This window comes from Oryzias melastigma, linkage group LG16 (genome assembly GCF_002922805.2).
Source record: "Oryzias melastigma strain HK-1 linkage group LG16, ASM292280v2, whole genome shotgun sequence".
Taxonomy (NCBI): domain Eukaryota; kingdom Metazoa; phylum Chordata; class Actinopteri; order Beloniformes; family Adrianichthyidae; genus Oryzias; species Oryzias melastigma.
The window spans coordinates 16,652,643-16,676,418 of NC_050527.1; the positions used below are offsets into that span (position 1 = coordinate 16,652,643).

At 38.9% G+C, this 23,776-nt stretch overlaps 3 protein-coding genes across 6 annotated transcripts in view; 1 reads left to right on the plus strand and 2 right to left on the minus strand.

Moving 5' to 3' along the window:
- LOC112143399 (transcription factor HIVEP3) overlaps window positions 1–6,442 on the minus strand; it is a 51,257-nt gene extending 44,815 nt beyond the window's left edge. For both annotated transcript variants that reach the window (XM_024267332.2, XM_024267333.2), the window contains exon 1: window positions 5,940–6,442. The gene's annotated coding sequence lies outside the window, so the exon portion shown is untranslated. The remainder of the gene's footprint in view (window positions 1–5,939) is intronic.
- A 4,465-nt stretch (window positions 6,443–10,907) lies between these two features.
- serinc2l (serine incorporator 2, like) lies at window positions 10,908–17,869 on the minus strand. Its single transcript, XM_024267594.2, has 10 exons — window positions 17,738–17,869; window positions 15,612–15,773; window positions 15,265–15,455; window positions 15,098–15,177; window positions 14,533–14,670; window positions 13,969–14,138; window positions 13,461–13,551; window positions 12,896–13,046; window positions 12,594–12,803; window positions 10,908–12,151 (listed from the first exon to the last, which is right to left on the minus strand). The coding sequence occupies exons 1-10, from the start codon at window positions 17,774–17,776 to the stop codon at window positions 12,013–12,015; spliced, it is 1,371 nt and encodes a 456-aa protein (XP_024123362.1). The 5' UTR covers window positions 17,777–17,869; the 3' UTR covers window positions 10,908–12,012.
- An 814-nt stretch (window positions 17,870–18,683) lies between these two features.
- LOC112143545 (stathmin) lies at window positions 18,684–20,869 on the plus strand. Of its 3 annotated transcripts, none has more exons than XM_024267595.1 (5): window positions 18,684–18,829; window positions 19,599–19,640; window positions 19,890–20,062; window positions 20,136–20,327; window positions 20,409–20,869. In XM_024267595.1, the coding sequence occupies exons 2-5, from the start codon at window positions 19,625–19,627 to the stop codon at window positions 20,463–20,465; spliced, it is 438 nt and encodes a 145-aa protein (XP_024123363.1). In that variant the 5' UTR covers window positions 18,684–18,829; window positions 19,599–19,624; the 3' UTR covers window positions 20,466–20,869. The 3 variants fall into 3 exon arrangements, with proteins under 3 accessions (XP_024123363.1, XP_024123364.1, XP_024123365.1); XM_024267596.1 differs by having other exon boundaries at window positions 18,717–18,829; window positions 19,596–19,640; XM_024267597.2 differs by having other exon boundaries at window positions 18,742–18,829; window positions 19,576–19,640.
- Window positions 20,870–23,776: the final 2,907 nt, after the last annotated feature.

The following is a 23,776-nucleotide window of genomic DNA, read 5'->3' on the forward strand; positions in this document are numbered from 1 at the left end:
TAGCAGCTCCGCGCTAACGTAGCTGACAGGCTACTATTGATGACGTCATCAAGTGGGAGTGCCGTCTGAGTTTGAAGACACTATTTTTCCATAACTCTCCAATTGGAGGGCTAAATGTAGGGGTAGGGAGAAGCCGTAGGTGAAGAATTTAGATTCTTCCCTAGTTTGATGTAGTAAGGAGGTATAAGCTATTGAGAGTGGAAACAAAGAAATGCTGGAAATACAAGGGTTACTTCCACACCAACTGTTCCGCCTCCAATCCAGAGGCGAACTTCTAATGACCTCCTGCCGCTCTGCGAAAAACATATCTTAAAAAATGATGAAGGTTTTTTGATTTTGGCTAAAAACTTCATTATTAGAATGAACAGACCCCCAAGAACAATTTTACAAAAGAAAAAAATATAGTTGGTGTGGGACTTTATTGTCCTAAGATGGGAAAAGGTACTACTTTGCTTTGTTACTAAACCAAAAAAGCAATATAAGAATCTTTTTGTAATTAATTTATTAATTCTTCTTGCAAAATTCCATATTCATAAATGCTAATTTAATCATGAAACACTATATTTACCTCAATTACTTAAATATGTAAATTTATACTTAAAATCAACATCTCACTCCTCTAACAGAAAGGCTCTAACAATTGATATTTGTGAATCTTTGCATATATTTATGTAATCAACGCTTCCTGGCCCCTTTGTTCTCATTTTATTATACACTGTATACTACAGTACATTTGTTATTTTGTTGCAGCCTATTCAATAAAGTTGAGAACAAAACCTACCTTAATGAAGATGATATAACAAACTTCTTACTTAAATGTTTAAATTGTATTATTTGGTTGAACTTTACATCAAAAATGATCAGCAGAATTTGAAACGTACAAAATTTTGTACTTATTTGACTAGGAAAAGTTGTAACTGTATTCAGTCACTAAAGAGCATGACTGTAGTGGTTTTAAAACTATCGTATGCATGAAAATAATATCAATATTGCTAACAATACTATTATGGGCGACCATGGCGCGGTCCGCCTTTGATCAGTTAGATTCCCGCCTTGTCCGACCATGTGTTTAAGTGTCCTTGGCCAAGACAATGAATCCCACTTTGCCTCTGATGGTTATAGCGTCATTGTTTGGTAGCAGAACCGCCATCAGTGTGTGCATGGGTGAATGGGATTGTGATTGTAAAGCGCTTTAGGCCTTAGAGGAAGGTACGGTGAAAATAATATTATGCCCAATCATGACATGCTCATGTTATCATTTTAAAAATGTTCAAATAGGTGTAAATTGGCATCCTTTTTCGCATTAAAAAAAGTGTAAAAGTATGGATCCGAAGGTGGCCCTCTCAGAGGTAAAATCAGCTATCAAGCTTCCAAAAATAATGTTTTTCTTAAAATTATTCACTTTCGGTTTGGCTAGTTTGGGGTATTTTTTAAACTTTTACTGAAACTTTATTTATTTTTGGGGCAGCCGTTGGTAATCGTTTCTTCTTCCTAAAGTGAATAATACCCTAACATTCTCAGCAGTGACTTGCACAAGTCAAGCGTATCTCCACCTCGAAACTGATGCATCAATACAGAAAGGGATGGAAATTGTGCCATTTAGAAAATGGAACATTTAGAGCAAATGACACAAAACAGCAAGATAAATTCTTAACGAATGTTGATTTATTTATTTTCATTGAATACTTCAGCTCTAAATCCCGACATATTGGTCATATTGTTCCTTTTCCAGCTGTTTTTGCTTCTTGCAAAGTGACTCAGTAGACAGCAGGGTTTCAAAATAAAAGTCAGAACATTTCCACACATTCAGTAAATTTAATTGCTTTTGTTTAATTTGTTGTAAGAATCATTCCCCGACTGGGACATTCAGTGTGCCGAGGAGCAAATTAAAGGAAAACGCTAATTCTCTCAGCGTGATCAAATAATTACTAATACTTGCAAATCATGAAAGGACTCCTCTACTGTACGGCAGAGACAGGTGTAGCCGTGTCAGGCTGAAGTACAGCAGGCGCTCTGATTTTACTACAGCACACTGGCGGCCTGTCTTCTCTTCAGTCCGGCTTTCTGCAGGAAAGTTGTCTGTAGGAATGCTCATGCAAATATTGACCTTCAATTAGATGAAACAGACTCCCTTGCTGAGAGGCTGCAATATGGAGGCATCAGCGAAAGCAGTGCAGACATTAACCAGCAGCAGAGAACTTGTAGCGAGCGTACGCACACCGATCGTGCGTAAAGATACCTGCGTTCGCCGCAGGAACGACTCTAAAAATTAAAAGGTATAACACCATTTAGAGCACGCATCTCAAGCAGGATGTCAGCGTCTGCATCAGCTGCAGAGCAAACCACAACAAAAATGAACCTTTCTGTGTCGTTTTGAGTCCTTTCATGTGGCGAGGAGTAAATAACCTTCCTAACTGACGGCAGTCGACCCCACTCTTGCATAACTAGTCGCATATACAAACAGAGGAGTTCTTCGCGTGACCTTACCTGACAATGTTTGGATGCAATTACCCACAGAGACTGTGTGGAAAAATAATAAATGCATATTATAACACAAGCTTTTTAGATTATTCCCCACACGCCACCACACTTTGAGGCGCTCCAGGAGTGATGGGACTTGGAACGCAGCAGACAAAACAAAGCTGGGTTCAAATTAAGGCTGCATGCGAGATTTCAACAGTGCGGGTTTCTTTGGCTTCTCTGCTTCGGTGACAGCAGCGAGGATGGAGAGGATTGTGCTGGAGAATCGCCTGCTGCCTCGATTTGCTCGACAGATCTGCAGCAGGGCTGCTCCCCTGCCCTCCCATAGAGCAGAAATCCCCTCCAATCCGCACTTGCAGTGACTTCAGGGATTTCTTGCACACAGAGACAAAGGACCCCATAAAATAAAAAATAAAAAATAAAAAAAAGATAAGAGTGAGAAAGAAAACTATTTAAGAGTTGATAAGCACCTCCCTATTTGTCAAAACACCATCTAACAAAGAGGATCCTCGCGGTAAAAGGGTTTTGGAGCAGCTAAACCTGAAGTAAACAGCAGTAATCTCTGCAGGTGTTTGGTTAATGAGCACAGATTAGTGTGTTGAAGAGACATCTGCAGGCTGTGATCCATGCAGATGCTCGGCGCGCTCAAGGGCGTGGTCGGGGAGTGCCTGTGGGGAAACGGAGATTTTCGAGGAGGTACTGATATCTGGTTCTGAAAAAGGATCTGCCTCCTTGAGTCACAGATCGATGCAAACCCTGCAGTTTTTTTTTTCTTTTTTTTTCCAGTTTGTCCAAACGCAGCTGACCTCCAAACCTCTATCTGAATACCTGCTAATAAAACGATTCCATAACGCTATGTTCTGCCTCTCCCTCATAATAGAAAAGTCAGCAGAGATATGGTGACCCAGCCCTCTCCAGACATACCTGTGGTGTGAAGCACAGCGGCTTACAACAACAATAGCTGTTGCACAATGCTGGTCAATATAAAAAGAGAACGCACACAAAATGCCCTCAGTTTTGATACAAAAGCCACAGGACGCTTGTTAGGTATACAGTAGGAAACGTGAATCCATATGTGGCCCGATGCGACCCCGACTCTGCTGTGATGTCACAAACCTGCGGCCTATTTTAAAGCAGGATTGCCATCACAAAAGGCAGACCTGCAAACACTTGAACCTGCAGCTGTGGGTAATAATTAACTCGTTCGATAAGCGTGTTTGAGTGAGTAACCCCTCTTTTGTGTGTTCTTTTCCTGCACGACCGGCGCTGCGTGTCTGACTGTACATCATCGTCATTACATAACCTGAGCTAACGCGCGTGAGAGGCCGAGCAGCCGCACAGACACACATAAGGAAACCTATCTGTGTTTGAAGGGCCAGCCAGCACACTGCAAGAGGGTAAGCGGAGGCCAGACAATGATAGAAAGCTGAATTCCATTTCTAGAAGCATGCAAGCTCGTGCTGTGACCCAGATAATGTAAAAGAAGAGCACGTTTTTTTTTTCTAAAGGTATACCCACATGACGGAGGACTGCAACTGAAGGCAAAGGAGTAAAATTATTAGGCTAGTGGGCCATTTGCTGCCTGGGAAGCACTCGTGCTCTCCAGTTTTGCATGGATTTGTCCAAGCGTGCATCCAAGGTCCTGTTCTTGGTTGAGTCTTTCGGCCCTCTGTTCAATCCATGGTGCCCAGGGAAGAAAGAACAATGCCCAGCAGCAGGGTCATGGTTGGGTTAGAAGCACCATCCTTCCTCACAAGCTTTACAAGACAACACAACTGAAGATGCATGTCATTTTTGATCTATTGTAAAAACATTCCAATTGGTCTTTTAATTATAATTAAGTTTTTGAGCAAAATTTTAAAAACCTGTTGTTTTCTAGGACATAATTTCTGCATAAACCAAAGAGTTTATCAAAAATTTGCTTCAAAGTTAAGGGCTTGAGTGTTGGTTTGGACTGTTAAGCCTTCATTTCCCATCATCCCTCTATTTACACCCTCCCTGCTACAAGATATTCAAACTGCATTTCTTTCATCTGCTCTAGATTCACAACGATTTGAATAAAGAAATACTCAAAAATGCTATTTTAGGCTTAATTTTCTTTGCACATGTCCTCCATCATCTGAAAAAATGCCACAAGAACATGTTAAAAGTCAAGCATTTTCTATTAAATACCATTTCTCTAACATCATTAGATGGAAAAACCTATCACTCCTTCCAAAGGGAAACAAAAAGCAAGATGTTGATTTTTGTTGGTGTTGCCATGGTTACAAACTCTTCATTTTCAAACAAGTTTCTACCCTAAAAAAAAGAGGAGTTCCACCCTCCTCTTGTCTTCAATCAAACCAACAAGTTAGTTCGGTTTCAAAGCAGTGACACAGCAGATGGGTTCTCCAGGTGATTCTCAAGACGGAGCACAGAAACTTTTATGGCTTTTGTGGTGAAGCGCTGTTAATCTACCTGAATGAAGCCTTTGGACGAGTCTGCAGCCACTACAGCAAATGCCAAAGATGTTGTAATCACCTGGCACTGCGGATGTGTCACTCAGTGTAGAAACAGGTTCTCTCTGATAAACGCTTTCACTTCAAACAAGATATGTATTTAGAAAGATTTGGTGTTTTTTTTTCCTTCCAACTCCACCATATTTGCTGTTGAATCTTGTCCTGATGGTGGACGAATAATCAAGAACATGTGGAATCACACAAAAGTCCAAAACACCTCAATTTGCATAAAACAGCTCTGATTGAATAAGATACTCAATTTGTTTTATTTTATAGAAGTAAAATAGACTGTGATATAAAAAAACTCTGACAATTTAATAACTAAAGTATTGCACAGTTTTCTTTTTTATGAAGGTTCCTCCCCAAATAATGATTCCATATTTAAGGTGTACTTCTTTTTACATTTTGGTATATGTCTGTTCACACTGGTTTCAAACAAATCCTTAATAAAAATGTATGCAGAAGATATTTTTAAAGAAATTAGTAAATTCATAGGAAACATTGAAAAAAGATTCCCAAAAAGAGCTCTTTAATCACCTTAACCCATTTATCAATACACTAGCAGAACAGCAGAACACAAAAGCATGATGTAATGCTCCAAAAAATCTGGCAAGTGAAGGCGCAACGTTACAAACTACTTCCCAGTCTGGATCATGCTGAATTTTTGTGCGTAAATCGTCTCCATGACGCACCCGCGCGCCCCGAAAGTCTGTTGATGGGCACCCGCGGGGTGAATGAAGGTACACGATGAGGCTGTCAGCTGTCTGAGCAGCGCCCCCCGCTCCAACTCCACTGTACTTAGAGTCCGAAATCTCCCTAAGGTGTCTCCACGACACGCATTCATCACCAGCGCGGAGCCACCACACCGGATCCACGCAGGACAACTTCTGCCAACTCCTGTCCCCTCCACCACCAGCCGAAACCAAAGTCACAAAACAAGCGGCGAGAGTTAATATTTACCAGCCTGCTATGGTATGCGCGCTGCAGCCATTTATCCCGTAGCGAAACGGCCAGAAGAAGTCCGCATTTCCTGGACTGCGATGCGCCGCGGACGGCGGGCGCGCGGCCGCGCTGGCGTGCAGGCGGAGCCGCGGAGGCTGCTGGTGCTTCCCGCTGCGGTGTCAGAGCCGACGGCGATGCCACATTCAGCTGATCGCCACAACAAAACAACATCTCGTCCTACGCCGAGCGCACTCCGCGTCCCCGCGCCGCCCCGCACGGCAGCTCCGGTGGGCGCCGCCCCTCCTGTCAGCCTCCGCCAGTGGGCTGGAGCCGCTCATGAATAATCATGAGCGCGCGCGGGCCGCCATTGGCTGCAGCGCCCGTTTCCTGCTTTAGTACTACAAATGCAATTAAGGTGGGAGAACTCCTGCAGCCGGGCGGTGAATGGAGGTCTGGAGGGCTGTTCTGCCCTCAGGGGTCACCCCCTCCCCTGTGGAATGAACAGTCCACCTGAAACTGATGCTGCAGTAATATCTGAGTCCACAGATGATTCTTTGGGGCCTTTGCAGGGTTCACCCTCCCCTGCTCATCTACACTGTTGGATCATGGGAGTCAAAGGTCATGGACAGTTGCAGCCTGGCTTCAGATCAAACAGACTCCTTCATCTTCTGATGATGCTCAGGAGGACGAAACGGTGCAAGCTCACAGCTCTCCAGGGTCTCCCCTTTGAGCATCCAGCACCCTTTGTTCCGGGTGTTGGGAGCAGTGCTGCAGCAGAGGAAAAAAGAAAGGAAAAGTGGAGGGGAGAGGTGTGGAGAGGAGCAATAGGAAGACAGTAGGAGGAAGTGATAGACGGAGCTGCGCTCTGGCTGCTGCTACAATATGACTCTGACGGGCTTATGTAACCAGACTGGCCTGGCATTTGGCTCACAGCAGACACCGGCTGCACTGCCTGTTATATAACTGCATTAACTGCTCCTCTGAGCAGACGGGGAGCATGCGCACATGCGCAGTTCCTCACACACTTTTACACTTCCAGCCTATAGGAGCCAGTGTCTGCTCTAAAATCAGAAGCTCATGGGTTGGGTGTAAAAAACTCCCATCATCTCACTGCTCAGCCAGTCTGTTAGGCAGCTTCATTTCCCATCACTCAGTAATACGTTTCCCATCATGAAAAGCCTAATTGGGCCCTAATGTTGGGTAAATGTTTCCACTGCACGTGCAGCGTGCCAGCAGGGCCCAACTGACTCCCCTTCATGCTGAATATAATTTAATGGGCCTGGATTAGACTCTTACAACCTAATTACACCACAGACAGGCTCTTCCAGTCATTCCACCAAAGAGGGGGTCAGTCATGCGCCATCCCTTCACAAATCAGCATTACTTTAGCACAGGGGTCGCAAACGTTTTTCTTGTGAGGGCCACATAACGGTTTTCTTCTCTGATATGGGTCCAGGGTCCGTTATAGGCTAACAAAAAAGTACAACAATCACAGCCTAAATGTAAACATTTACAAATTCCAGAAAGTCAAACATAGCCAAATTTTAAATTATTCCTTTCTGCAGCATTACATGCGATATAGTAAGCAAATAATTGGTAAATGCTTGTATAGCGTTTTTCTACCCTCCTCGAAGGCCCAAAGCTCTTTACAGTCAAGTATGAGGTCATTGATTTGCTGAAGTGAAAATGTTATCAATATTAGCATTTCACAACATCTGTTTATGAATTCACAGTGTTCTGATGAGGAAAATGTGAATGGATTATTAAAATAATTGATTAAAAATTTTGTTTTATTTTATTTTTTTACAAAAGTTGTTTAAAAGCAATGCATTGTGGTCTATATTTGCCAACTCGATCAGTGGGCCTGATCCGGCCCGTGGGCCGTAGTTTGGAGACTCCTGCTTTAGCAGAAACAAAGCGAGGCATTTTACTGAAGAAAGTTAGTCTTTCCAGCAAACCTGGAGAACTGAAATAAAGATTTGAGTCCGGGCTACAATAACAAACGTGTCAGTCGATCTGCAATCACAAATCCCAGGATGGTCACACATGCGCGGCTGCAAAGCTGCACTAAGTGGCTCATGATCTTATTGCAGCAACAATCATCAAAATAAATGAAGGTGGGATTAATATCACTGAAGCTGATAACCAGAGGTGGAAAAGCTTTCCTTAGAGAAATAAAAATATGATTTACTACACTGTTGTTTCAGATGATGGAAGAAGAACCAATCTGTTCCTCATCAATCTGTCTGCGCTTTTGAACTTTAAATTATTACAGTTTAGGAAATAAGGAAGTTGGTTTTACAGAAGTGGGTTTAAATAAACATTTATTCACTTTTAATATTCATTTAACTCATTGAATATGCAATCAGTGGTTTGATCACACCTCCACTTGTTAGCAGTGAGTTCATGACAAACGGCTGGAGGCGTGGCGTGCACAGAGACGGCTCAACAGGCAGCCTGTTCTGTGACCGTAATTCATGAAGGGAGAGCATGCGTCAGGCTGGTGAGAGGCACATTGTTGCTGAGAGTCAACACAGGTCATTCGCACTACAATATGGGGGGAAAAAAGCATACAAACTGCAGCCTTTAAGTTTCAGGAGAAAATTGTGCTTTTATTTTAAAGAGTCAGTTCAGTGTTTAATGTTAGCTAGCTGTTTATTTCTCTGAATGTAAAAAAAATATATTTTTGTTTTATTTTAAAAGCAGCTGCATACTTAAGTATTGGAACTTTTTATATAATGTAATTCAAAATCTTAAATACAAGCAAACTGACGGTAAAAATCAGGTAAAAATATGGGAAAACATTTAGTTCCTCGCTGTTTTTCAGGTATAATGAAAATAAATGAAATGTGTCCACTTTCAGATGTAGCCTAAATGTGGATTTTATTAAATTATTACTTAATTAAATTTCAGTTTTTGTTCAGTAGATTTGTTGAACCTTTATTTATACATTTACAACAACAACCTGAGTACGTATCAGTAATACAGAAACAGCACATACGTTACACACAGATAAAAACATGACATCTTCTTACATCCATCATTTTAATATTTACAATAAAAACTCTACAGGAGGCACAAAGTTAATGATTACAATAAAAAGACAGAAGGAAACAAAAAAAGTTAAAAATGATCACAGTGTGAAGGTGTTTTTCCTAAAATCTGGACTGCTGCAAAAATAGCTTTTTGGTTGTTTTTTTCAAATTCCAAAGGAGGAAACATTTTAGGGGAAAGAGGGTCCTACTGTTTCTTCATTTATTATTCAGTCTTCATGTTTGAAAACAGGCACTTAGGCTGTATAACGTATGTTAAGATGGATAGATTGTGGTCATAATGGGATTGGCTCAGTCAGGAGAGATACTCATGCAGGCTGGGAGGCTCATTTACGTCTGAGGATATGATTGTATCCTTAAAAAATGAACACAAAGAATAGATCTGAACTGTTCATAAAAAGTTAGACTGAATCAAATCATTGCTTTCTTTACATCAAATTCTGATGCTCTAATGAGACTCAACAGATAAGAATTTATTTTGTTATTTCAGGTTCATTAAACAGATGAAATCATGAATGTGACACAATTGTTAAGATGAATTAGTATTTTAAACCTGTTTGGCTCTTTTTTTCTTATTTCTGATAGTTCATTTACACCACATTTATCAAAGTGTCTTTTATTTTATTGCTGTTAAAGGCCCGATGTTATCTTGCCTTATTTTTAACTTGTATAATTTTGACAAAATATATTTTTATGGAGAGTAAAATATTGACAGTTATTTAAGGTTTAAGTATTTTATTCTAGAATTATATTTCTGCCTTTTTATTATTCATAATTATGTTAAAAAGTTATGTTTTTAAATATTTTTTTTGCATTCTGCTCACTTTTTGGACTGTTTTTGCATTTACTAAAAAAATTTAGGCTATTTTGGAGTTTAGCTAATATTTCAGCTACATGCTAGCTGTTTTAGATAACCTAAGTTTTTTTGTTTTAGTTTTCTAGTTTAAATAGTCATTTAGCTCATATTTTAGCTGGCTTTCAGCTTCAGCATTTTCAGCATCTTCAGCGGCCAAATTCAGCTTACAGCATTCACACTAGCTTTATCGTAGGTAATGAAATATATCTAGTTCATAATTATGTTGAAAACTTACGGTTTTAAAGTTTTAAAAGTTTAGTTTTGGAGTGTCCAATAAATGTTTATCCTGTCCAGCCCGAGACCTAAGGTGTAGTTTGGATTTTGGCCCCTTGTGCAATTGAGTTTGACACCCTGATTTCCCCTAAAGGGCTAAACAAAAAGTTTAAAAACTACAAATATTTTGGGGGAATTTTCATCCTTACTGAAGAAGTTAATGGTGCAAAATCCCAAGCAGATCAGCAGGTTCTTACCAGCTCCTGTCACAACAATAAAGACACCACCATCTGAACATCAGATGAACACCAAATGTGGAGGAGGGCCGGATCCGGCCCGCGGGCCGTAGTTTGGGGAGCCCTGCTCTATGGGAATAACATCAAATTGGATTGCTAAACAGATTAACTTTAGCAGCCTAAACAATAAACACAGCTTTAATCCACTCTGCTGCTGCATTTAAGTATGTTTGGATTAGATTAGTAGACTGTGGATTATTTGGATTATCTACTAATGAGAATAATCTGTTAGCAGGTTGCTTTTTTGATATAAAGATCACTGCATTAAGGGTGTATATCTTTTCTCCATTGTTAAGTTGCATTACAGTGAAAGTGGTCAATTAGCTTCTGTTTACTTCAGTTTAGTTTAGGTATTGGTCACTGAAAAAATATTTAATGAGCATCATTGACCCCAGAGTCCGACTGATGAAGCTCAGCTGCAGCGCAGAGCAAAAAAAAAAAAAAAAATCAATGAGTCAACTGAATGTTTTTGTGATGCTCACATGATGCAGCTCTGAGAGTACAGAACATCCTGTGATGCAGATAACCGCTCGTCCACAGGGGACGCTGTAACAAAACACACAGTTTCTGCTTTTATTAAAAGTGTTTATTGATTAATTGCAATATTAATTCTTTCTTTTCAAAGCGCCTCTTGGCATGCAAACAGCAGACAACGTGAGGAAAAGCATGTAAACACGCCAGCATTTGTGAAATCATCTTTCTGAAATGCAGGGCCACAACAAGGCACTTATTATTCCAATGACATGTGATCAACACGGTCCATTCAGCAGAAATATTACCACAAATGTGTAAGACAAGACGTTTAAAAAAACCTCCATTCACATGTAACCATAGCAACAGGATTTCTAGAGATGTTTGCTGGAACAAATAATAAATAAAGTGTTTCAGGGTTAAACAAAACTTCCTTTTTTGAGGTAATAACAATAATAAAAGGTACCATCACAACTTTTACATTCCTATGAAAAAATGGATGCTTCAGCATCATCCTCGTTTTAGTCTTCATTCAGAAATCCCTTCTTTGCATCAACTGAACTGAGCTGGAGCTGATCCAAAACACAGCCGGATCTAGAAAAACGCAGCACTGGATATGAAATGTCTCGAATTGAAACGGACAAGGAAGAGCAGAGATGAGACCGTCCGTCTGTTAGGACCGTCAGGCTGGAGGTGCGCGGACTTGATTATGCATATGTCCTCGCAGCACCAGGGAAGCCCCGTCATGCTCTGCAGGGCGTGCCCCGTTAGTCTTATCTGGCTCCCACAGTCAGCTCACCGTGGGGCTCCTGATCGGGGCTCCCCTCCATATCCCCCCCGGGGTCAGGAGAACGTCACTGATCTGATCATGAAGACCCTTAGAGGGGGAATCTGGAAATGTAACATCTGAGGTATAAAAAATCTGCTTTGTTGCTTCGTCCTGTAACTTTAAACAGATTCAGAGTCTGTAACATAAGCATAGATGATGTGAGAAACTATTAAAAAAACAAAATCAGCATTTTGATTTAAATTCCCTTAAGAAAACTCATTGATTTTGATTAAATTACTACAAATAATAAAAGAAACAGGTAAATATTTGAGATAAATCCTTCTCTAAATCCCTTTGCATTATCTTCAGGTAGTCAAACAAACAAGGAGAATACTACGACATGATTGAAGAGTCAGAGGGAAAACTTGCGAGCTCAGCTAAAATCCCGGTCTGGGAAGATGAGAGGAGCGATGAGAGTCCAGAGGTAGAGGCCAAGACCCAGCCAGCTGGAGCTCATCTTGACCCACACAGCCGGCATGCTGCTCTGCATCACCTGGGTGGTTGTGTCTGGTCTGGAGGGCAGAAGAGAGGAGAAAATGAAGTTAAACTATCAAGGACACTGCGGCTCAATCTTTAAGTGAAGCAGTGCGCCCTCTGGTGGTCACACTGAAGACTGAGCAGAAAGAGGTTCTGAAATTCTTCTATTTAAAACATTTTTCTTGAACAAATGCATCTCATGTACTTTTTTTAATTTACATAAAACATTTGCAAAACCAGTGAAAGGGTTCCTTCACATTTGCATGCATGTGGTGGACAGTATGTTCATTTCCAACATTTGCTTATGATTTAAATGGAGCTGCTGAGCATAGGGACTTCACAGTAACCGAGCCCTCCTGACAGACGGACAGCTGTACAGGTACAACTCACAGAGGGAAATGCTGACCTTAAGGATTTCCCCTGCTAAAACTATTAGACTCAAGTGCATCAAAAGGGTGGCAGCAAATGGAGACGTACTGGTACCAGTTGGTGAGAGTCATCATGATGTACAAGGAGGCCAGAGACAGATGGAAGTGGAAGAAGGAGTAGCTGTAAGTGACTCCCTCCTCCTCGTTGTCGAAGGATCTCCGGACGCCGTCTTCTCCCACGTTCTCTTCCACAGCCGCCCCAGAGCCTTCCTCCGTCTGCATCAGCTTGTTCACCTGGGTGTTGCTGGAGGAACGGATGCTACGAGACGGAAACAGGCAGTTCAAGAAAAGAATAAACGGATAATTATTTTCCTAATCTTTCATCTTAAATCGCTCATCTTAAAAACTCACCTGGCATAGAGAGTGCAGAAGAGGAAGATGACCAAACCCACAATGCCCTGAGCATCCCACCACTGCACCTGACCCGGGCCTTCCTGACCCGGCTGAGCGCTGGTGCTGACGTTTGAGACCAGGCTCAGCAAGCTGGGATTACACCTGCGATCTATCACAGAAAGTGTGAACAGAAAATGTAAATGTACACTGGAAATAAAACAAGTTTTAGTTTAATCTCCACATATCTTTTTTCACTCTTTGAAGAAACTATACACATAAAAAGTGACAAACTAATCACAAAACTGTTTACTAATTAATCTATCAGACATTTATGAAGTATTTAGGCCAACCTACTGTATTTTTCAAACCATGAGGTGCACTGGATTAGAAAACACAATGATGATTTTTCAAAAAAGAAAAAAAAAATCAGAAGTGCACTTTATGGTCTCAAAACATGTCAACTAAATGATTTGCTCACCTTTTATTTCATAAAACTGCCGCCCGTTCAAAACAAACAAACATTAAAGAAAACCTCCAGTCAAGTCTAAACAGAGAAAGACACAAACTCCACCAGCAGACTCACTTGGATTGTTGGTCATTGCAGACCAGGTCACATACATGGTGTAGAGGGAGATGAGTGAAGCCTGGAGTAGACCTGAGTGTGGCTGAACTTCCTGTTTCCAACAAAACAAGAGCCCCAATTTAACAAGGCCACTCGGGAGGAAATTAAACTCGTGTTTTGATATTTTTTAAAGCAGGAATCAGGGCTTTTTCTACACTATAAGGAGCACTAAAAAGCCTTAAATAAAAAAAAATGACAAGAATAGTTACAGTAATGTTGCTTTAGTGTTATTAGTCTTTTTTGTATGTGTTGCTAAAGCGGTTGGGAGTTACATCTATTGTGATTATGCTAACACGACTAACGTGTAGCAACGTTGAGCTGTTTTTTATTTTTTTTATTTTACATGTCGGGAGTTATATACTATGTATACTATAGTCACAGTAATGGTTGTTTTAGCGGTATTTTCACTATGATGATCAAATCTCATGCTTTAGTGAGCATTAATCTTGAACTGAATCTAGTAGTTTACCTGAATCTTGGGTAAAATGGAGACAACAGAGATGATGATGCAGAAGATGAGGTTGAGGCTGATGAAGACCTTGTGCTCCGTGCAGTCATCAGGCTGAGTGTAGTAAATGTAGAAGAGCACCACAGCGGCCAAAGCCAGAGCATAGTGGAGCACAGTGAAAGACAGCAGCCCTGAAGATGACAAGAGCCTCCAGTTACCCAGCTGACATTGCAGTGAGGAGAAATATGAAAAAATCTGGATTATAAACTAAAGATACTCCAGTAATCAAACTGAGTGAGACTAAAAATACCAGTTTATCTCATACACAAACATATGGCACACATGCATGCTGGGATTCATTTATGTTAACATCTCAAGTTTGTATTTTGACAATTGATTACAGAGCTTTATTTGAATAGATTTAATACAAATAACTGTCAATAATAGTAGAGCGTTTTCTACTTTAAAAATGTTTAAAGCCACATGTTTCTTCAGTGAGTTAAAAATCTGGTTTTGGTCTCAACGTTCCAAATAAGTCACATTTAGTCATTGCTTAATCTCCTTTTGTGGGGAAAAACACGCTACCTGCAAACCAGCATTTGTTGTCAGTTTCTTCTGCATTTTCCACCCAGATCTTGTTCCAGGAGTGAGCAAAGTCAATGAGGAGGATGAGCTGAATCAGAATAAAGATGAAGGACCCAACAGCTCCAAAGTAAAACCACACTGTAAAATGCAAAGACAAAATGGAGTAAGGAGCAATCATACTTTAAAATAAATTAATAAATACAAAGTTGAAAGTGGCATATAGAGCTTGGCAAGATACAATGCAGTTGTTCATTGTGGAGGAAAGTTGGTGTCTTTCCCATCGTTGGGGTTTAATTACACACAGCAATCTTAAAAAAAAAAAAAAATAAATGACGTCAGGGTAAAATCAGCAATTTGACTGGTGATTGTATTTTATTACATTAGTTATTTTATGATTCTGTTCGACTATGAGCAACAAATAAAGATGCAAGCAAATCTGCTTTCCTTTTGTAAACAGAAAAAGACAGACTTTTATTTTGAAACTTCACACCATGGTGGCGCCGTTTCATAACTGTAACGTTGCCAAGCTCCAATGCAGCTGAGTCTGACTCAGACTTGTTAGTACCAGAGTGAAATGTTCCATCAGGGATGAAAAAAGCTCCCACTGTAATCCCAACCAGGATGAGAAATTTAAAGAACCAGAATCTGCAAATGTGAACATTTACAAATAGAGTTAGATAAAGGCAAAACTGGGAGTTTCTGGATTATTTAGCAGAAAAAGAGCTTTCTTACCCATTCTGAACGGCTGCACGCGGGTCTTTGCTGCTACGAACACCAATCATTAGAACAGAAAAGAGAAAGAAAAAGCAGGTCATGGCGAAACACATCCGATACACAGATTTGTAGCCCACAATCACATCACAGTTAACCTGGTTTTCAACACCAGGCATGACGGAGGATCCTCCCTTGCAAAATCCTGGAATCTGTGGGGAAAAAAATCCTTATTTTAAATCAAATTATTGCGTACAGAGGAGAAAAAAAATGTGTAAACACTGCATCTTAGAATATTTTACATTCTAATCCTGGCAATTAAATTCTCTCCTGTCCTTTTTGACCAAACAGAAAGATGATGAACTCACTTTGCGGAGCTGTGTTTCCATTCCAGGAAGGATCATGATGACAGACACAAAGGTTCCCAGAAGGAGAAAGAAAGAGAAAACCAGCCGTGTGATGGTGGAGTTATTGGAGGAGGGACAGCAGCCGCACAAAAGGCATGGAGCCGAGCCACACAGACAGGAGGCCTGCAGGACAAATTATAATTTTATAATTCATATTTGTTACAAACATCTGACATGTAGTTTATTAAAGGGTACAGGTTTGTGTGTGCAACTATGATGTAAAGAATAATAAAAACACGCAAACATTTATTTACAAATATTAAAAAGGCCAATATTATTGCACATATTTATGTGTGAAAAAGCACAAAAACTGATGGAAATTCATGTTGACCACATGCACATTGCCTACTTGAATTTTAACCATAAACCTAACCACCCTAAATAGGTATAAATACTCACTTCCTATTAAAAATATATGTATAAAACAGGAACACAAACACTTTAACACATGCATAAAAACACATCATAAATGGATATACATAACATCATGTTTAATCTTTTATGTAAGCTGTTGTCCTCTCAGAGTCTGTTACTAATAAATAATACATGAACACAAATGGATCAGCACCTTGTTCCAAACACGAAATGCATGTATGGATCTGTTGAGAAGTGAGAAGGGTCTTCGAACGCCACAACAGCACACAAGGTGTAAAACATGTTCAGAAATGTAAACATCTGTTTCTTCAGACAGAATTGTTTATCATTAGTTTAACTAAAAAAAAAAAAAAAAAAGATCTGCTCTCTTTAAGGTAAACATCTATATATAGAGGGGACATGAATCAGAAGTAATAATTTCCTTAATAGTCTGAGTTTGAAAAGGTTTCTTGAATCTCAATTGTTAGATTCACATAAATTATAATGTACATCTGTTGGTACAAATGTCCATGCACATTTTCAACCCTAAGGCCTGTACCGATGTGTTGGGGGGGGGGGGGGGACAAGAAGTGATTTGGTTCTCTCTCTCGCGATAAGTGTAGATCGATTGTGTAAATTTGATTCATCACCGATTAAACAGCTGAGTTAACCAGTTAAACAGGATGGATTAGTCATCATGGAATAAGGTCGTACTAGCCCTTTTCCGTGAATTAAATGTGACCAGGACTATATACCGTATTTTTCGGACTATAAGTCGCACTGGATTATAAGTCGCAGGGGCCAAAAAATGCATAATGAAGAAGAAAAAACCATACATAAGTCGCACTGGAGTATAAGTCGCATTTTTTTCAAGTAATTTATTTTACAAACTGGTTGAAAAAAACGATATTACATCATCCTGGAAGGTAAGTTATAACATTCATAAGTGAATAGAAAACAGGCTGAATATGTGTCAACACATATTCACATATTAGCATCATGAAAAAAACGAAAAGGTGTAGCATTTATATAACATAACAGTTTTATTTAACTATAGCCTTAAGAACTCATCAACTTTGTATCTTTACTGTAATTAATTGCACGCAATCTCACTCCATATCACTAAATCCGTTAAATTCTTCGTACTCTGTGTCACGTCTGAATAACTAAAGTAAATAAAGTAAATAAAGTAATTGCATAGATCACCATAAGAGGGCACTCTAGACTTACGGTCCATATCTCATCTCATTAAAAATTCGTATATAAGTCGCACTGGAGTATAAGTCGCAGGGACATTCAATCTATGAAAAAAAACGCGACTTATAGTCCGGAAAATACGGTAGGTTAAATGTGACTATGACTATGGAGGTTAAACTTTAGACAAATAGATGCATTCTTTGATTAGATATAGATTTGTATATCAACGACATGATAATGCTAACTTTAGTTACATCTATTTTGGTTGTTCAAACGGCCTGCTCCTTACTGGGCCTTCCTAAATCGTTATTTACTAACCATACCAATTATTCTAGCCTTACTGGAGATGTAAAAGATAAATAGAACATAACTTGCGTTGTAATAATTAAAAATGACAGCACAGCTGTCTTTAGCAACGTTAGCTAAAAATACTGTGTTCCGTCAGTGGCAATTTCAAACGTTCGGTTCACCATCTACATAAAGTAACCTTTTAATTGATATAAAAGATTATAATCGGATTAACAAGAGATACTTACGCAGCTAGCTAAAGAGCACAAGGCCAGACAAGCCCCCATTTCGGCGATAAAAGTCTGTGCTTGTCTGTTTACGTCTGTCGTTCAGTCTTGCTAGTGCTACAACTACAGCGCGAGGCCGCGCCCACAACGACTAAAACTAGGAAGTTGAATATCAGATTTTCGAAATAAACTTCTCTCTCCAAGCTCAATGATCATCTTTAGGTCATTTAGCGGTTCATTTAATACATCTTGCAAATATATTGCCATCAATTTCAACCCATAACATTTACGTTACGGTAGCACATTACTACTAAGCAAAAAAAATGGGTCATTCTGCAAAAATTTAGTTTGAAGTAATACGCTGCTTTTATTTTGAAAGTCCATACTGCTGTTCAAGTGTATTTATTTTGTGTTTTTTTTATTTGATTTTCAGTGTATTTTGCTAAGTTTTGTTTTGTCACACCAGGCAAATTACTCAACATAACTGTCACGCTTATTTTATCGTAAAAGTAAATATAGTTGTTGTCAATTTTATGATCGCAAAAACATATATTTTTTCTTCTAATTGCATTTTATATTTTTCAATTTGAAAATTGGCTTTTCGTTCACTTGAAGCTTATCTTGATTTGACCTAAAATATGTTTTAAAGAAATATGTCTATAGACAATTCACAACACATACTAAAATAAGTAATAAAGCTGCATATTTTCCAGAGTTAGTTGTTTAACAGCAAATTAACACACGTGTTGCACGTGCATTATAAACATTAAAATTGATGAAAGGGTTTTGTTAAGCAATTATATCTTCTGGGTTTCTACAGCAGCCAGTGGGTTTCAATATTGTATTTATTTATTCATATATATATATTATACTTGTCAGCAGACCCATATTTCCCGCTGAGTCTCACAGCTTCCATTTGCCTCCATGTTTGACTTCTGTTTGGCGCGTGCGGTTACAACGCTCCCTGTGATTGGTCGCCTTGAACCAACGGCTGCATGGAACGCTGGTGACGTTTGATGAAGTGCTTTGTGCGCGAAGGTGCAGATGTTGGCGGTCTAAGCAGAGAAAAGGAGCAACGAAAGGTCTTTTCTTCAAGTTGAGCTGCACTTGACGGTGAGAACAATGCCCGAATTCAAACATTTAGCCAGCTTTCTATATCTCTGAAGAAAATGTGTTACTATTGAAGGATTTTCCCAATACCTGTAAAACTTTTAAAGTAGGTTTTAGGATCCCAAAAGTCAATAATTACGTTAATTGTGTTTTTATGAGCTCATTGAAAAAAACTAGTTGCAGCATTAAAAATGGCAGGAAGCTAATAAAAAAATAAACGAAAACTCTTTTGTTATTAGCTTAGCTCTTATTAAAATATTGTTGACGCCAAATTAGGTTTATTTTGTATTGTTTGTAGTATTATGCAAAGGATATCATACATTATTTTTTTAATGGGTATTTATGGGTCGAACTTTCGTTGCATCAGTTTTTAATAGTTATCCTGCTCTTTTGGGGTCGTTTTTTGCATTAAAATGATGCCTTCTGCTTGTGAAACCGTTTTCGTGCCCCTCCCCCAGCGCGTGTGCAAAAGCTGCATCGACTTTTACCCCAGGGGTAACTCGCAATGTGGCAGAGCGCCCTGCTTTTTGTGGGTTTGCGAATGTTGTTGTAGCTTAGACAGAATTGGAAACGTGTTTTACCTGGCTTGTCATGTCGTGTTGTGACTAGTTACTTTTTTTTTTTATATATAACTTTTGTGTTGATGGATAATGGCCCACGTGACTGTTGTGGGAGGGAGAGTTGTTTTATAGTGACAGTAAAAATAAGTCATAACTACTTCATTAATCCATCTAACTTGACTTTTCCTGTTCTCCGTGTTCTTTTGAAGCAGGACAATCAAAGGGATTTCTTGCTAAAATGGCAAACTCCAATGGTGAGTAGTAACCTCCATGTTTACTATCAAATGTGTGTATTGCTGTTTTGTGAGGATTTTTATGATTGTTCCCATTTAAATGTTTCATTGAAATCAACAAAATGCCAATAACAAAATATAAAAGAAAGTCATAAATAGCATCAAACACTAATAGAAGTTTTGATCAGCAAAAATACTTTCATCTAACATCTGATCTTATGATAAAAGGTCAAAAATCACTATTGGTTGACACAAAATGTCTCACTTCAGACATCCAAGTGAAGGAGCTGAACAAGCGTGCATCGGGTCAAGCTTTTGAGGTCATCCTGAGCCCCTCAACCCCCGACGCTAAGGTTGACTTCCCCTTGTCCCCAAATAAGAAAAAGGAAACATCGCTGGATGAAATTAAGAGGAAACTGGAAGCTGCAGAAGAACGACGCAAGGTATCGTAGAGAACTATATGAACTAATTGCAGTAAAAGTAAGATTTCTTAGTATATCATCTGGATCTCTACAGAGCCACGAGGCAGAAGTGCTGAAACACTTGGCGGAGAAACGTGAGCACGAGAAGGAGGTCATCCAGAAAGCCATGGAGGAGAGCTCCAACTTCAGCAAGCTGGCACAGGAGAAACTCAATCAGAAGATGGAGGCAAACAAAGAGAACCGCTCCGCTCGGATGGCGGCCCTCAACGAGAAGTTCAAAGAGAAGGTACGCTCCAGACGCTGCTTTTGTCACTGAAGTAAAAGGGTTCTAATGATTTAAATGCTGCACTCTTCAAACTCTGTGCAGGACAAAAAGCTCCAAGAGGTGAGGAAGAACAAGGAGGCGATGAAAGAAGATGATTGATCCATTCATCATCATCATGACAGCATGTCCAAAGATAAGCTACGTTTTTGACGAAGTCTTCTCCTTAAACTGTCACTGTAATTGGAATTTTAAGGGTAGATCTTAAACAATTGTATTGCTCCTGATTTCTCTTTGGCAGCTGGTTATACTGTATCTTGTCGTTTTTTTTAGAGGTATTTTCTGGAAGTAAATCTGTTCATAATGCTGGAAGTCTGACACAGAACAATGCTGTTTTTCTGTTTTTTTCCCCCCAAATCCTCAGGATTCCTACAGGACATCTGTATTCGACAAATATAAATGATGTTACTTTTATTCTATGATCAGTATCACAGTTATATATGACCCTTTCAATTCTCACTGTTGCATGTCTGTTAATAAATGTTTTTTTATACTGCTGACACCTAGTGGCTGTTTTGTTTATTGAATCAGTGGACTCCTACAATAGGTTCAACACGTTTCCAGAATAATAATGCATTTGTAACTCTATAATTAATTCATGTTCAAAGTAATTGTTTTAAATGGTGTAAAATTTGACATCCTAAATAAGCCCTTATCCCTTTATCTCCAGACATGGATAATTACCCTGGAAAGAATCATAAAATACTGTTAAAGGGGCTTACTCGATATACATTTTCTCTAAGTTTTATTAGTAAAACCAAAAATGATTAAAAATGCCTTATTTTGTCAAATTAGGAAACAATTAAAAGTAATATTCAATTAATATTCAACTAATTTGCTGATAAACTGCAAATACACTGATATAAGTCACTAATAAACATTACATTTCAACAATTAGGTGTGCTTTAACACTATCTTGATATTTTTTTTTTTTTAGAAAAATCTTTCTGCAACAGTTTCCAGTTAAGAAAACAGTGTTTGTGCATCGTAAAATGGCTCTATCAGGTTTGAATTCAAGGTCCGCACTTTCACCAATCAGATTCATTCACATCAACTCATTCATTCTATTGGTCTGTTTTAACTAATGTTGACGTTTGTAGAAAACCAGAAAATCAATATTTTGAAACATTTTCAAACGTATTTGAAATCAACAGTTTGATTTTCAGTATTGCTGAGCAGTGATTTTTATGACCTAGAAACTGACATTTTTACATTAACTTCTGGTGAAATTATTATGGGACATGTGAATGGATCCGATTCTAATGTGAACGAATGAATGAAGGAAATGGTTTATTTCAAGTAATCAGGTCGCAATACACACATAACATATCACTTAGTGAATCACAAGTAGATCACTTGAAAGGGAGTGGAAGGAAGCGAACTTATATAATCCCACCCCAACTCGACCATACCATTTTGTCTACATGAAATATCAATATCCGGTTCAGGAATTAATATCAAATATTAATAAAATCAGCCTATTAGGGATCATTAATATCATTAATGTAATCAAGTTTCAAAGCATCCACGACAAATCATTTATATTAATCAGTAAAGAAAATTAATAGTTTTGACTTTGTTACAGAGACACTTGGAGTTGAGAAAAAATAGCCTCAGTCAAGACAAGAATCATAGCAGAGTCACAACCTTTTTGTGGGTTTCCAGACAGGCTTTCGCAACAGGAACCAACACAGGAGCCAAAGAATGACGGTCTATGGGCAACTTTGCATGCTTACATACTTATTATCATAGTCTGTCTATAGCCTAAACATCTCATTTGATTTTATTTACATATCTGACTCTGTCTTTATGTTTATCACTGAGTGACAACTGGATTTTCTTAGTTCTTTTCATAAGTAGCATACAATTTGTTGGCCCAGTTTTTGTCTATTTTTATGTTTAACATGTAAATCTTCAAAAATATTAATACAATTTTTGACAACGTGACATAAATCACATAAAAGTGTAATGTTTGTCGGGTACAACAAGAAAAAAACATTTTTACTGATCATTTATGGGGGAAAAGCACATTTTTGGGCTGTCTACGATAAATAAATTCATAAATTGGAGCAAAAAACTTAAATTCAGAACCAAGGGTGCAAAGAAAAGATCTTTAAAAAATAGCAAAGTTTTGTAGTTTTGACTTTTGAAAAAAAAGTGTTTTGTGAATTCTATCAATAGCAAAGCAAGTTAAAAAAAAACACTTCCAAGTAGTCTGAGAAAAAGAAAAAACATATCAGAACCAGGTCTGGTTTAAAACCAGGAGGACATTGAATGTTTCAGAAACATTGTTTGGGATTGGAGTAAATTAAGTTATTTTCTCATGCAAACAAATACATTCAGCAACCACAGAATGTATGAATGCTATGAGTAAACTGCACACGAAAGAAATGTAGCAACTCAATAGAAAACAATTCTGCATTTTGCAACTACTGGGAAAAAAAATGGCAAAATGGAAGATGATTATTGCATTAAAAAATGTTTATTGTGTTAAAAACTTGCCCAAAAGTAAAGGTAGCTTTGTAATGGAAATTAGCTTGTTTAATTTTTTTTCTTGTTTAATTACACAGTAAACAAAGCTATAAACTCCCAACGGTCTGACAAAAAATTCATTGTCTTGAAAGTGCTTGCAGAAGTGAATTTGCAGTCGTGTTGCTTCACAACCACAACAGCAAGTGTTACACAGTCCTCCTTTTATTGTGTGTTTGAGGAAACTGCTGGACTCATCGCCCCGTTTGGTTCCCCGGAGCTGCATTCCTCGCCTGCCTGACCACGCACGCCACAAAACCTGGCACAGCTTCAACCGCCTTTCTTAGCCAAGATATGACAAACACAACATCGGCGTCTCGTTTTCACCACAACTGATGCTTTCTCACTTAAGGAAACCGATCTTTCTGGAATGGACAAACACCTTGGAGTGTCTAAGCTTTTTTTCACAGACACGCCCTGAACGAGTTTGTTTCTGTGAGGAAGATAGGCTAAGCAGGATGGATGGAGTCAGCAAACAATGGGGATCTTTCAAAAAGCCAAAGACCAACAAGGGAAACTTTGTTAGGAAAACAAGGCAGAGTTGTGTAGGTCATAAAACTGACCACAGTGGGCAAGCAGGGACATTGTTGTCTCTACATAACATCCAGATACTCTCAGAGGGATTTTAAAAATGGATGTTGCAGCTATTTAAATAAAAACACAACTAGTAATGATTTAAAGTCCCGCTCCGATCAGCTTTTGATCTGTTTTAAAAGGGCTCTGACATTTCTTTAGCTAAAATCCAACAACTTGTGTCATTTTCTAGGACATAGTTCATTAGAAATTCTCCTCTGAGTTGTGGCTCAGAGAAAGCCTGCCCTCATTTCCTATCATCTCTGTTTACTCTCTCCTGTTAGCTTATAGCCCCTCACAACCCCAACCTA

Bases quoted from the DNA above. Each gene is read 5' to 3' on its own strand.
- serinc2l (XM_024267594.2), bottom strand. From the start codon at position 17,776: ATGGGGGCTTGTCTGGCCTTGTGCTCTTTAGCTAGCTGC. The intron at 14,139-14,532 runs GTAGCGTGTTTT...TGTCATCTTCAG, and splicing joins CAACAAATGCTGGTTTGCAG to GGCTGCTGTCTTTCACTGTG. The intron at 13,552-13,968 runs GTAAACTACTAG...TGTTGGAAACAG, and splicing joins CCATTTTACCCAAGATTCAG to GAAGTTCAGCCACACTCAGG.
- LOC112143545 (XM_024267595.1), top strand. The intron at 20,063-20,135 runs GTATCGTAGAGA...GGATCTCTACAG, and splicing joins CTGCAGAAGAACGACGCAAG to AGCCACGAGGCAGAAGTGCT. The intron at 20,328-20,408 runs GTACGCTCCAGA...AACTCTGTGCAG, and splicing joins ACGAGAAGTTCAAAGAGAAG to GACAAAAAGCTCCAAGAGGT.